Source organism: Linepithema humile, chromosome 4, assembly GCF_040581485.1.
Source record: "Linepithema humile isolate Giens D197 chromosome 4, Lhum_UNIL_v1.0, whole genome shotgun sequence".
In the NCBI taxonomy this organism is placed as follows: domain Eukaryota; kingdom Metazoa; phylum Arthropoda; class Insecta; order Hymenoptera; family Formicidae; genus Linepithema; species Linepithema humile.
In genome coordinates, this window is record NC_090131.1 from 16,988,583 (window position 1) to 17,003,913 (window position 15,331).

The following is a 15,331-nucleotide window of genomic DNA, read 5'->3' on the forward strand; positions in this document are numbered from 1 at the left end:
AATACGTTCCAAACAAGCAGCTAGCCGTTTCTGTTGATGGAAATTAAACTGCGTCCGTTTAACTATCATACATCATCCATCCAGAGAGAAAAGCTCGCGATAAACTGACATGAGCAATAAACGTAAGATATAAAAGAGGGCATCTATGCAAATCTACCTGAAAATAGCTCTCTTCGATGCATTTGACGCTTAAAAGCGACCATTACTTATCCCACCCGAGTGACAACGTATAATTTTGGAGATCAACTTGCAATAAATACCGTTTTTTGACGGTGTAAAATAAAGTATCCGTAAATAAGATTGAGCCATTCCACTCGAGGTCGGTAAATCAAGAAGTCCTGGAGGATGTCATCGCGGATGGAGGTGCGATATCTGCGAGGGAACGGTCGAGCGATACGGTGCGGAGCGGATGGAGGAGGAAGGAAGGAAGGAGGAACCTGCGCTGGGATCTCCAGTAACAGGATGTAATTATGATCGGTGAGATACGTCACGCATAACCCCCGTATTGACGTCCACAAATCACGCTGCACGGCCGGCCATGCGGTATCTCGCGCCACTCGAGGGACTGCGATCCTCAAACTCGAGCGGCCTAACGCGACACTAAATCCAGAATTATGTACGCCGCCGCGCGTAGACGTCGACGTGGACGCGCGGAATCTCCCGAGGATTCGCCGTGTCAAACGTAGGAAATGTAATGTCCCCGAAATTAGCACTTAAGGCGCACTCGTGAGATACTATCACCTGTCCGATGAGACGGGAATGTATGTAGAACATGTGCAGGCTGCACCAGAGAGTTATTTGTCTACAACTTCCGAAATACTCCCACGATTTAATCTTTGTAAGATGTTACTTCGCATTATTCTATCATTGTATGCGGCAGACGCACAGACAATTGTGGAAAAAATAATTATACAAATAATATATATTTTGCATAACATAATACATATCATATTAACACACATAACAATGTGTTATCAATTTCATAATATAAAATTATAAAGAGAAGCTACGGAAAAATTGTACATTAATAATTCAATAATTTAAGCTACATTGCAATCAAATCGCTTTCGACGTTTTATAAGAATTTCTATAAAAGTTCCAAAAAAGTATTATATTTGGTATACCATTAATGAATGTGACGATCCCGAGATACTCAGCCATCTTATTATTGCAGGTAGATGTAAAGCCTTGCAGACCACTCGTCATTATGAAGAAAATCTGTATCTGTTAAATAATAACATTTAACGCTATTGACAAATATCGAGAGAGATAAAATACTGTGCTTCTGCTCACTATTTGTACGGTAGTAATCCACTTCTTCAATGGTCGAAGCTTTTGTTGCATGTATAATCCACAAGTGCTCAGGAAGTAATACGAATACATTATTACGTGCACCCAAGCATTGAGCGCTAAGATACTCGTCACAAAACCATGGGGGAAATATCTTAGACACAACCAAGCATAAATAACCGTGGAAATGTGATGGTACACGTGTAAAGCAGAAATTTGCTGATATTTTTTCCTCAATATGAACACAATGGTTTCGCTAAGATCAATTATTTTAAGCAATAGCGCCCACCATATTATTTCAAGTTGCTGCAATAAACACATTGTTAGCCTGTTATCGGAATCGTTATTTTTTAAATTGCTAATTATTGCAAAGTAGTTTTGCAAAGTCGTGATTGTTTAATATTACTATATCCATTCATCACATATACATATGTATAAGATTTAAACAAGACACAAGTTGTTTATCCTTGAGAATAATATATGCATACACTCTTAGATAAAATTAATGCGCATCATGTTATTGAATAAAATTAAAAAACGCATTTGCTCTAATTTATTTTCATATGATATACAATTCATTTACCAATTCGAAGTTTAAACTTTTGTTATTCAACATGGTGCGTTAATTTTGTCCAGCAGTTTATTTGTAAGCAATATATTCAAAATAAATTAATCTTAAAATGTATGATCCGATATCTAGGTAATATATTTATCTAATAAACAATCATAATTTCTACTTAACGTTTGCAAAATCAAAACAAACGCGACTTTTTTCTATCAAAAATAAATTAATTAACAAAATAAATTAATTAACAAAATTTTTCATAATCGTCAGAAGTGATCAATTCATAATATCCAAAAATACAATTCAAACTTAAAAAAAAAAACAGCATTATAGTTTTGTGTAATAAAAATATTATTAATCTATTATTAGAGTTATTATTATTTAAATTGCTAATTTTTGCCTCTTTATATTGTGCAATAAACATCCACTGTAACAATAAAATAAATTCTTTGTTTATCAATGACATTGAATAGATACTTAAAATGATTTATCTACAAACAACTTATCTACTTATTTAGAGATAAATATGTATTAAAAATACAGAAATATACATTATGATGTGCAAAAGTTTCCGACCTGAGAAAATGTTCACTCTGTTTTTCAAAAGCGAGGTCTAAATAAAGTGTAACTAGTATTATTTGTGAGATGTAAGAAAATAAAAGAAAATAACATTTTTATTGTTTCGTATGTACTCATTTACTAACTTTCTAAACTAGCATGTTCAAAAGTTTGCACTTTTCATATTTTATGTCGAATGGTGCCAGAGAGTGTCGCTTGATTAAAAATTAAGTTCATTAGTTTTTGGAAGTGAGTGATTGAAAACCAAATTAATTTTTGGTTATACAAATTGGAGAATATACATAACTAGCACTCGGAATACTCGGAAGTGCAGGCTACTTTGTTTACTTAATTTTTACATGACTTTAAAATATTCATATATGAACACTGTCACGCTAACTAAATAGAATTAACTGTAAATAAATGGTTGAAACAATAAGATAGATTGAAATATTCCTATTAAAAAAATCGGAATAAAGTAATCAAATCATCAGAAGATTGTAAATCTTCTTAAGAAATCACTGCTTTACGTTGGAAAATTTGAACTGAATCATCGCAAAATATTGTAGAAAACATGATCTAAAAAATTTTCTACAAAGTAGCAGGCACGAAAAACACTAGATAAAATCAATAAAATATCAATAAAATTATTAGATAATAGACTGTGACACAAAAAAGACTGCAAGTATCGAAATTACACAAAAAATTACGTAGACAAGAAAATGACCTATAAACGACTTATCTATTTATTTGTTACTTGGTCATTACTGCTATATTTAGTCGCTCTAGAAAAAAATCATTAAAATTAAAAAATCACCTTTTAAAATTTACTCGATAACTTTAAGTTTAAAGATGTAAAAATTTTGAACTAGCAATTTTAATCAACAGATTTAAATTCAATTAAATACCTATAGAAAAGGAGCTAAAGCATCGAATTAAAAGATGTAAATACTCAAATAAAATATTTTATTTATGATTCTAACAAAAGAAAAAAAGAAAAAATTTCTTTCGATTTCATTAAACGTTTGGTCGACTTCTGCCTCGCCGCTGTGCCACCTGTAGAAGACATGACTACGAAAAATTAATGATAATATATGATTAAACTATTTTTATATCAATTATATTGTAAGAGACATTGCTTATTTATTTTAGAAAACAAAGTAACCAAAGACTTTTAAAAATGCTTATTCAAACTCTTAAATGTTAGAAATAATATTAATTAAAATTTACTTAAATCCCGCTTTCGAAAAAAAAAACAAAAATTATCTCTAACCGAAAACTCTTGCATGTTATTATATAAATATATGCTATTTGATTGTATCTTTACTTGTAACTACAAGTAAAGTGCAAACTAGCTGAAAACAATTTCAAAACGTACAACTCGACTACTTGAAAATTCCGAGTACTAGTTATGTATATTCTCCAATTTGTATAACCAAAAATTAATTTGGTTTTCAATCACTCACTTCCAAAAACTAATGAACTTAATTTTTAATCAAGCGACACTCTCTGGCACCATTCGACATAAAATATGAAAAGTGCAATTGCATTTCTTGATGATTAAGATTTTATACAAAAAAAAATTTCTTGTAAAAACATGATTTACACAGAACATGTGCATATAACACATTCCAGCGTAAATAATTAACTTTTACGTACCTTCTCGATGTTATTACCGCAAATTTGATCAAAGGAATCGCAATATTTCCACAGGGCAGTGAATGGTCTACCATATACCACGATGTTAAACACTATCAAAAAATTTGCGATAACTTGGAAAACATTGTAGCACTGCATAAATCCTTTCAATGAATAAGGCTGCCTGTCCTTCATAAATTTCGGGCCGCTAACGTAAATAATATATAAATAGACTAGAATAATACTAAGCGTTGGTATTGGCGAAGGTACTAAGGCCCATCTCATCGTTCGCAAATCTGTGAATTCTATATAATATGGCCTAATGTAATTGTTGTAAGAAAAGAAAAACTTTGTAATATAAAGAAATTTACAAATTAAAAAAAAATGTAGTCCGATTTCTTTGATAAACTTAAAGCTTACCAGCCATCCTTCAGAATGTAATAGAGTTAGCGAAACTAAAACACTTTACGTTAGCTTCACTCTAGTTGATGCTTATTCTGTAACGAAATAACCACGACTACCGCGCCACAGAAAGATCAGCGCTTTTAAAGCAATAACATTACATAATATGCATATGCATTACTCATGTAGAATTCTTTCGAATTTGGCAGCATAAATACTGGCCAGTATTTCAATAGAAATAAATGCCTGGATATTGAGATTGACATTTTTAACTTTATCACATTCTTGTTAAACTATTAGTCAATTACATAAACAGACAAACATTGTTTTGACAAATTTCGTTGTAAAATTGACTAAATGTCGAAGTGTGGTCGATCTATCAATTTTTAACTTTTCAGCAACTATTTGTGTTGAAACCCAAGGATTAGTATCCACACAATTGCGACTAATGTCATCATTAACATTAGAACCGGAGCGCGGCTGATCTTCGAGATTAAGATCTCCCCGTTTAAATTTTTCGAACCATCTTTCGCAGGTTGGAATCGACACAGTGTTTTCTCCAAATACGTCATAAGCGTTTCTTGCCGTATTTGAAATGCCTGTTCCTCTCCGACATTCGTACATCATGATTACACGTAAATGAACTCTGTCAATCATTTTTAATTTTCATTGAAAACAACGGAACTAACTAGAATCAAATCAATTCTTGTTTAACTTGAAAGCGTAATCTATCCAATAGTATGAACATATCAGCATATTTTTTCAGTGTGCCGTGAAACTGCACACATTAAGTATGACATCTATCACGAAAACCATTAAAATTGCATTCACCCAATACTTTAAAAAACAATTCTTAAATTAATTTTCCGAAGAGTTTGCTTTTATCATTTTTATATTATTATCAATTTTATTATGGTTATAATTTAATTCAATGTATTATTAAACATTGACTGAAATACACGTCAGGAATCGATTGTATACAACATACTGACGTTTTCTAATGTATTAATGCACATTTTAGCAATTTGGCAAAAAACAGATCGTCTTTCAGGTGTTAAATAGATATTTTTTTATGACGTTCATGATATAAATTATGTATTACTTCATATACATGACTTTATTCGTTTAAATTCTAATTTATTTTATTGTCTTTTTTTGTATTTTATTGTCTTTGTGTACTGTATTTTATTGTCTTTTTTAGATGACTCTCCTTCTTGTTTACTGACTTTTAATTCTTAACGCATGATTTTTCTCAAATTTTTACGCACTGCGTATTATCCAATTTTCCTTAATAATCTCGGTAATTTCAATAATACCTACAAAATACATAGTGAGAACCCAAGAAAAAATGGTATAATTGGTCAGATGTAAATATATATAATTAGTTATAAAAAAATCTAATATTTTTTTATGACGTTCATGATATAAATTATGTATTACTTCATATGCATGACTTCATTTGTTTAAATTCTAATTTATTTTACTGTCTTTTTTAGATGACTTTCCTTCTTGTTTACTGACTTTTTATTTATAACGCATGACATCTAATAACATACGTAATTTTATATGATTATATAAAATATTACATGTTATCAGATCTTTTCATAACTAATTATATATATTTACATCTGACTATATTATACCATTTTTTCTCGGGAAAAAACATAGATTTCACTAAAAATGACAAAAGATTTATCCATAACAGATAGAGCCTTATCTCTTTCCTAATATCACTCTCTGTCTTCGATGTATTCTCTCTTTCGTATATAGTATGTCAAAAAAAGCAAATGTAATTTTTTGACGAAATATTACCATTAATGTAAAGTATGTTACATTAGCATTAAATAAAAACTCGCAATCGCAATAATACATATTACATCAGTATATCGTATACACCAGTGCATACGATTCATTATCCCATTTCATTTATGTTTTTTCTTTCACTTTTTTTTCACTGCTTTACTCTATATTTTTTTCTTTACGACTTTAAGAAACACGTTACATACCTTGACTTTTTATATTTATGTTTGCATATTAATACCTATAAAATTTTATACAAACGTGTGCAAATGTGCGTAATAAAACAACGATATTACCAAGAAGTGATTCAAAGTCCTGTCAAGCAGCGATTCAAATCTATCGCGTCGTCTCACAGACGCGAGCGATTAATTCGTCGCGGATAATTGCATTTCGCAGTGCGTCCGTGCAACGCGAATGTGTCTCGCTAGCCGTAGGCGCTACGGAGCATCCGGAGCCTGCCCGGAACTTCCGCCTCGCCGGATGTTCCGCGACCGCTCGCCGCCGTCCTACCCTTTATCCACCCTCTCCCCGGGACCCTTTAAACTCCCTTCGATAATGCCGCGTTCCTATGTGGCATCGGCCATTAACTGCGATATAGCGGACGATCACGTGACGTAACCGTGGGTAACATCAAAGCCAAAGGCATAGTTGCACCCCAGGGACGGCCTATGACGTTAGCCTATCTCGTTGCAGTTCGCCTGCAACTGCACCGCCTCGAGGCGTCGTCGACGTTAGCGTCCGTCGTCCCGCTGCAGTTAGCTAGGAATTTCGGCTTTAATGCTTAACCACTTTCCAGATTGTCGGGGCTGACGCGTATGCGCAGTACCGTCGCAAATTATTCAGTCAACGCGCTCCTCTGCACTGGATGCCTCTCCATAAAGGATGCAACATTACGGATACACATTACGATTATTATGGATTAAATAGTGCCTACGAATGAATAAATACATTTTCTGCTACATTCGCCAATTCTCCCAGTTGGTTATGCGCATAGAGATATTATCGAGACTGTCACGTATCCACCTGACGTTAAAAAATACACTTCACACTATGATGTACATGCCACTGAATTTCAACGGACAAACGGAAGTCAAAAAATGATGAATGACTAACCAAAAAGAAGTATTATGCAATTTATATATTGCGCAACCTACAATCAGACATTCGCACAAAGGAAGTAGCAAAGAAATAGAGACGGTCTTACATGCAGCTATTACACAGTCGCGGCTTCCTTCCTTCCTTCCTTCTTTCCACCCTTCCCCGTCTTTGTTGTGAACGACGAAAGAGTTTCACGGTATTTAAGCAAGTTGTGCGTGAAATAATGACAAACCATCAACCATATGTTGCAATGTTACGACAATGTAATACCGTCCAGCGAGACTTGATAATTACTCCCGTCTCAATTTGTTCCGTTCTGATTGCTAAATGATCACGGAACTGACCTGAGATAACTATTACTTACACGGTCCACTCGCTTCGCATATTGCGCATCTGCGATACCTTACGTCTGAGAAATTGAAATACAGACGATCACATCAAAATACTTTCAATTTTTTTATTTGTATGCAATTTTTCGAATAAAATAAATAAGATTCTTTAAATAAGAGAAGCGAAACAAAATTTTTTTCTATATAAAAGTCTATGAATAATTACAAAAAGTCAAAAAGTAAAGAAATTCTTTTTATTAAAAACATCTTTTAAAGTAATCTACATTTCAATGTTATTTTGAAATGCAGATCTATTTTACTCTTTTACTCTTTCTTTTGTCTCTCTAAATATTCTGTTTTTGACTTGCCTAAATTTAGAATAAGTATTCTTTTTGCTCCGAAAAGTAGAAATATATAATAGTATAAAAATAGTAATATAATATAATCATTTACATAATAAAGTGCTTGCATACGTAATGCCTTACAATTGTACAGTACGATTTCTATTGGAGAAGGAATTGAAGAGGTAAAGAATTCCGGAACAAGTGCATAGGAGGGAGAGGAATAAGGAACATGTAGGAAAAGAGGAAGCGATATAGGAGCACAAGCAAATGTTTTCGCGACAATAGACAGGATGTGCGAAGGGTTACCATTGCAAATCACAATAGCGACCGCAAAACGCGAATGACAGGTTGAATAGACGTGACTAGAGAAACGAGTCCTGACGGTAACCTATTATTACCGGGATCTCTTTTATACAGGCTATTCTGTGGGAAAACTACGGTCCGTGTAAGAACCATTTTTAATTCATCGATGAAATAGAAAAATACCGCATCCTCGCTTCATAGATTTCTTTAGACCCCGAACGTTCGATAAATAGTACGATAATAGCTGTAGAGCCTATAAATAATGCGATGTAACGTAGTTTAATCGTTTAAGGAAGTATAATAGAACAGAACGAAACTTCTTGATAAACATAAAATATCAAATTTCTTTTTAAATTCTTGCAAATTCTCAAAATTTGAACAATAAAAATTCTGAAGCTACAAATTCATATTTAAAATACGACTCCTTTATTTTTTTATATATATTTTTTCAGGAATAAATAACTTGTTATTCTATATAGAATATAATTAAAACAGAGAGTAGCAGAATTGTTATGATTGGGCTGATACGTTTTTGTGTATCAATATCACTACCATATGTCACTCTATTGTAGAAGTCCCCAACTTTTTTACCAAGAAGACCGCATGAAAATTTTAATAATAATAAATTGAAGTCCGGAGGAACATGTACATATATTCTCAAAGTTACTAAGCATGCCAAAACTATGCATTCATGAGTGAAAAAAAAGAAGAAAGAAAAAAAGAAAGAAAAAACAGAAAAGATTGCAAAGAATGCATCGCTAATTATAATAAGAAACTACACAATTTTAATTTTATATATATATATATAAATTATGTATATATATAACGCCAAAATTTCTTGACAGGCCGGAATCTTCATGGAAGCCATATATGGCTCGCAGGCCGTAGAGTTAGGGACCTCTTCTCTATTGTAATAAAAATGATAATGTGCGGCAAATAACAGTGAAATAGCAATAAAATATGGCAAAAATGGTTTCACTTCGTGACGCTCTCGACATAATAAAGTGTAAACCTCAGGTGTGGTGACATTTAATACAAAACGTTTTCATATGGAAATACTAATTGTCGGTTGGAAGTGAAAACATCGTATCTTGCGCGTGGAAGCGAGAATTATTAAGGCCTTGTCTACGACACCGACGACGAGAGTAAACATGATGATATTTCGTGGCACGCTATACACAGATAGACGACGTCGCGGAAAATAGTGACCTCAACCTGAAACCTTGAAATATTCGCCGCGCAGCCAGGTACTCCGCTTGATTACTCAGCAGCATATGCCGCGAGATATAATGCCGTCTCCATTTGCCAAGTAGCCGACGATATAATGCCGCGAAATCGCTTCGCCGTTAATTCACTGTCCGCAGTCACGTAAGTGCATGGCTTATCCTGCCGCGATACCGTCAGGGATTTCCGTAAGAGAGCACAAATGGTATACGTCGAAATCTCGCGGGGAAACTACCTTTGCAGACGCTATCAGAGGTTTTTGAACCTCAGTTGTGTCATTGCTTAATTAATGAAATGCAACATATAAAGTAAAGAATAAAAAAAGAAAAAAAAACTTGGAAATGTAATATGTGAGAGTGTCAACGAAACTGACAAATAGCGGTTAATGTTTAGTTGTTCATTTATAAAAGTCTTTTGAGTACATTTATCAATGACGGAGCCGCTACAGGGCCAGATGATACAAACGTCTCTTGCGTCTCGTAAATTGCGTCACTTTAGTCAAGCATTTATTAAGCTCCTCGTAAACGACCAGGCTAACGTAAGAACAATTCCAAATTCGATAAACTCGTGCAATTACTTTCGCAATATTTCTACCATCATATATCTCTCGAGTAAAATTTTTCTTTGCAACATTTATTGCTACATGCTAGAAGAAACTATCTCCGATTTGAATTCCTAATTTAAAAATATAGTAATTTTGCTTCAACAAATTTATAATAATTTATGCAAATTATTAGTTCAAGTCGTAACTAATTCGTTATTAATATTTAATAATGAACTTAACGATTTAAAATTATTTGCTCGTATACTGCATACACATTATCATTTTCTATCATATTTTATCATATTATAAGATAAAATTGTTATTGCATATTAAAAGAATTAAAATGTTAAACTAAACAACTTTAGTTTCAAATATTAAATATTTTATTCATTAATTCACTTTAGATAACACAGACATTCTTACGTTATAAGTTTCTTTTTTATTTCCGCATGTTGCAAACGTAACTAATTCAATAATAAAGCAATAAATTTTAATTCAAAAATCTCCGACGTTGTCGAAAAAATGAATGATAATAATTGGTTAGCAATAATTAAAACAATATTTTTACACATATTGTTTTATCGTTGTAATATCCGCGAAGAGCCACATCGTTGCGGTACTATAATTTTAATAATAAGTGTGTTTCTAATGAAATAGCGTGGTTGACGCACGATATTATTCGTAGACGTATATAAACGTGCTCCATGCATAGCCATTTCCCTCCCTTCTCTCCCGCAGACTTACGAGCCTTCGAGGCACTTGGACAACAGCCATTATGGTTTATAATATAGTTCTGCGCGGAATAGCAGTTAGCGCAATACGAGCCACGGCAAGAGATAACACTGATTTCATTAGCGCAAATGAACTCGCATCACGGCACTCGGCCCGGCCGTTCGTCTGATTAAAAGTCATAAAAGTTTTCGGCCCGCGTCCCGCTTTCCTGCATACGCACATGCACGCGAGAGTACGTTACTGACAAATGATCGTCCGCGTATCAGCCGACATTTTCCAGAGTCGCCAGAATGCCGAGTATCCTCGGAAATTTAACAGTCGCATTCGCCGCGACAGACCCGACGCGAATAATGGAGATAACAGCTCGTAGGAGGAATGGAACAATCGGAAGAAGCCAACAGCATAATTTATACATCAATGCGTATAAATGCGATACAGCAGGGGTGCCCAACCAGTCGATCGTGATCTATCGGTCGATCGCGACGTGTTTTTTCATAGATCTTGTTCACATTTTGATTTTTACTTTGTTTGATTACTATTACAAAATTTATTTTTCTAATTTTTATATTTATTTTGTTCCTATTCATTTGTTTATATTTTGACACTTAGTTTGTCTCTACTGGTATGTTTAACCCTTTACACTCGGAATGCCAGTTGTGCTGGCATAAGCATTCATTTCGGCAACTCAGAGTTTACAAGATTATTAGGCACAAACTTTTGTTTGAAAATATCATTTTTTCAAAGATATTGTCACGTGATCGATTTATGCAAAGATTTTATTCATAATATTTAAAATATTAATATTTAATTTTTATTAATATTTTATTTTATTCATATTTTTATTCATACAAATATTTTTTGCAGATATTTTCGTGATTTATTTGTTTTCTAAACAAAAAAAATAATTGTAAATTTTTCATGACAAATTTATAATTATCGCGTTAGTGGAAGAAAATGTTTAAATATTACTCGAGCACTAAAAATTAATAGATGTTGAAGTAACATTCTAAAAATTTTATATCTTTAGCTCGCATATACAAAAAGGTTGGACAGCACTGCGATACGGAATAAACATGACATTCATTTTTGCTTTTGCATATTCTTCAAAGTCTGCAAAAAATAAAAAAAAATCGCCTTAAAAACAGCTATTAACTTCTATTAACGCAAGAATTTGCGTACACATTTCTGTATACAAGACATCATAAGTCTGTACTTATACATAATTCCTGCACATATAAATAATAAAAAGTAATCTTTAAGTACCTAAAAATTAATGCACAATGTAATGAATAAAGAGAATAAAAGTCATTAAAAGGCAACATGTTGTAACGCCGAAACCAAACATAAAATAAAAAGCAGAAAAAAATACTCTTTCTAGATAAATAAAAGACGTAAGTAGAAGAATCAAGTCAAATCCGCAGAAAATATTTTGAATGATAATTCAGAGTACGTGCAAACAAATTTCATATTTCTAGCAATTCGTGACCTGAAACATGAACTGTACTGATTATGCGGTTATGTTTTTTGCAGACTTTAAAGAATATGCAAAGAAGCAAGAATATATGTCATGTTTAATATCGCAGTACTGTCCAATCTTTTTGTACATGTGAGCTACTTGTTTTTAATACAGTGACCTCGCAATCTATTTATGTACGAGAGAAAAAAATAAAATTAGAATGTAATTACAATGTTTATTAAACATATCAGTCCGTCTAGTTTTCCTTATTCGTGTATCAGAAATTTCACTTTTTTATTTAAAAAAAAAAGTGAAAAGTGAAAATTAAAATTTTCCAAAAAGTGACTAAAAATTATATTTTTGTAATTGTCAAACAATTAATAAAAAAATTAATTAAAATAATAAATCTGTTCAAATTTCATAAAACCGAAAACCGTTCTAATTTTGTATTTTTCTGCAAGAAAACGTGTGAATTAAAACGTAAGTAATTATTAATTAATTGTACATTCAAATATTTATAATTAACTCATATCTTTTAATCTATATTTATTGTCTTATAGATTGTAATTTATATTCTCTCTATATCGGAGGATGATCCTATTCGTGGCTCATCTGAATGGATAATTTGACGGGTTAAAATTATAATATATTGAAGTTGGCTTCCAATTGTATCAACCGTATCAAATAATTTTTTTTTATCGAATTAAAAAAAATATTTAGGTTCTAAAATTTTGATATTTTATAGAATGTCAAATTATATGTCTCAATGCTAAAATATATCAATTCCATTTTTTGAAAGTTTAATTCTGATAAAATATTCTATAGATATAATTATATATTTATATAATATGTACAATGACGGCCATTACGATGGAATCGACGATAGGGTTTCAGTCTCTGCAATAAACGTACCGTGCCTCTGCTAAAGATAATCACGTGGAGCCACTAAAACGTGATCGTCCCAGCGGGTTACATACATAGAACTGCCGATTACACGGTCCACGATAAGTGTGCAAATGCGCACTTCTGGCCCGGGCTTCTTCGTTCCGTGAAATCATATTCCACGGTAATTAACTGTGCCAACGATGCCGAGGAAGGGCCGGCGCCTCCACCCATTACCTTTTCCCCTTTCGTTCGAACGTACGACCTCCGTCAGTGGGATAGGTCAGCACGCCCTTTTGCGCGTGCTAATGCCATATTACCTTCTTCTACGGCTAATGGATCATGCTGTTATCCGTGCGCTATTTCGCCGTATAATCCACACAAGCGACTTTACGTCGATGTACTACGAAATTTGTCGTGGCATGCATTTTGCACAAATTTTCGAATGTAAATGAATAAAAACTGATAGCCATGTTAGAAAAATAACAAAATTGAGACAAATGAAAGAATATTATATTCTTTTAAAGCTATAAGCAAAAGAAATATCAATAGTAATAAACGGTAGCGAAATATAAATTGTTCTACACTAATTAAGAAATGTATAGAACTTTTGCGATATTAAACATGAAGCGAAATGACGGATAACCGCGGAATTAATAGTACTTTCAAAGTAAACCAGCACAAATGACGGTCGTTATCACGATGATTCGCCCCCGAACTTAATTGAAAGTGGCGCAATTTGAACGAGTAGCCTCGGGGCCCTTTGACGCCCTGGCGCAGCGTTTCTCAAATTTAAACACGCCTTCCAAAGCCGCTCAAAGTAACTCTTCTTCCGCACAATATTTTTTACAAAAAGTAAATCTAAACTATAAATGTTTTTGGAATATTATATACAATCTCAAATTTATTTCAAAAATTGGAACGTCTTTCATATTTTTCTGCTTGCGGCAACGATCGAAGATCTGAGAAGCACTGTTCCTTGCATACGCGCTATTGCGAAGGTCAGTCTGCGTGCACGCAACTGTCCTCACACGTCCGAAAGAAAGAGGATCGGCAGCGCTCGAACGAACATGCAGCACGCATCGTAGTAAGGCGTGCGTGTCTCACGCGTAGACGGCGACAGGAGGGTTGCCAGCGGGGACACGCATTCGATCTTATCGCATTCCCGCCTTTACGCAAGCTACGCAGCTACATACGCGATGTTACATACCCTTTACGGCCTTCCGATCGTAATAATTATTATACGGCACATCGTTGCCGCTGTTATCTCCTGACGATGCAAATGCCCTTTACTCGTCGAGAGAAATGTACGTGTAGACGAGGGGAAAGGGGGGGAAGGAGAGGGACGATTAAGGGATGCTTGCGTTACAGCATACTGTTACCGTAGTTTGCTCCGCAGCTGTATCGAAAGAATACTGTGCTTTACTTTCGCATAGTGGCGAAAATTCCGTTTACATAATTTACTTTCAGTCAAATTTATCAAATTCTTGATAATTCTTGATAATTTTTTAAAATAGAAATTTATTAAACAAATGCATTTGATATATAAATAGAAATTCTAACTTTGCTTCATACGCTTTTGATGTTAATAATTCGTGCCGAACAGTGAATCGACGTATCGAACGAAAACACGAAACGGAGCGTAATTTGCATAGAGAAGAACATTAGTTAATTACTAGTGACATAAACAATGATTGGTGATCGAACGAAAGCCACAACTCACTCCATAACTAAGCCCGAAGTTATTGCCCGGATCATCGTTAAAACTCGAAATGTATCAGTCAGCCATACGCACGCGCGCAAATGCCGATATGCCTGAGCTTTAATCCTATAAAATGTGTGAGAGCCATCGCGATATCGTAGCCGGCTATCATACGCTGATATTTGAAGAGATTATCTTTTTTCCATACTAGATTGCCGCAATATCGAATAACTCGTAAAAAAAAATTGTGAAAAAAACCTGAAATATAACTGCACGACACAATAAATTACGTTCTAAAAATCTCTGTAAAATTAACATCACATCTACGTTATCAGAAATAAATTATTTCATCGAAAATATTATTTCCATTCATTTGACAATAAAATAAAGCGGAAAAAATATTACAGCATAAAAGGTAAAAATTTCCTCTCTTTTCATCGCGATTACATAAACCTTGTTTATCT

General features: G+C 33.5%; 1 protein-coding gene across 3 annotated transcripts in view; it reads right to left on the minus strand.

The window, feature by feature from the left end:
- Positions 1–478: 478 nt before the first annotated feature.
- Positions 479–15,331, minus strand: part of LOC105672220 (very long chain fatty acid elongase 4-like) — a 170,230-nt gene continuing 155,377 nt past the window's right edge. The window contains exons 1-4 of one of the 3 annotated variants that reach the window (XM_067354094.1): positions 4,472–4,557; positions 4,073–4,347; positions 1,294–1,596; positions 479–1,224 (exon numbers count right to left, since the gene is read on the minus strand). In XM_067354094.1, coding sequence (XP_067210195.1) covers positions 1,057–1,224; positions 1,294–1,596; positions 4,073–4,347; positions 4,472–4,478 — 753 coding nt within the window. In that variant the 5' untranslated portion in view covers positions 4,479–4,557 and the 3' untranslated portion in view covers positions 479–1,056. Of the gene's footprint in view, positions 1,225–1,293; positions 1,597–4,072; positions 4,357–4,471; positions 4,565–15,331 lie in introns of those variants that run through there. The other 2 variants (XM_067354093.1, XM_067354095.1) reach the window with 2 other exon arrangements.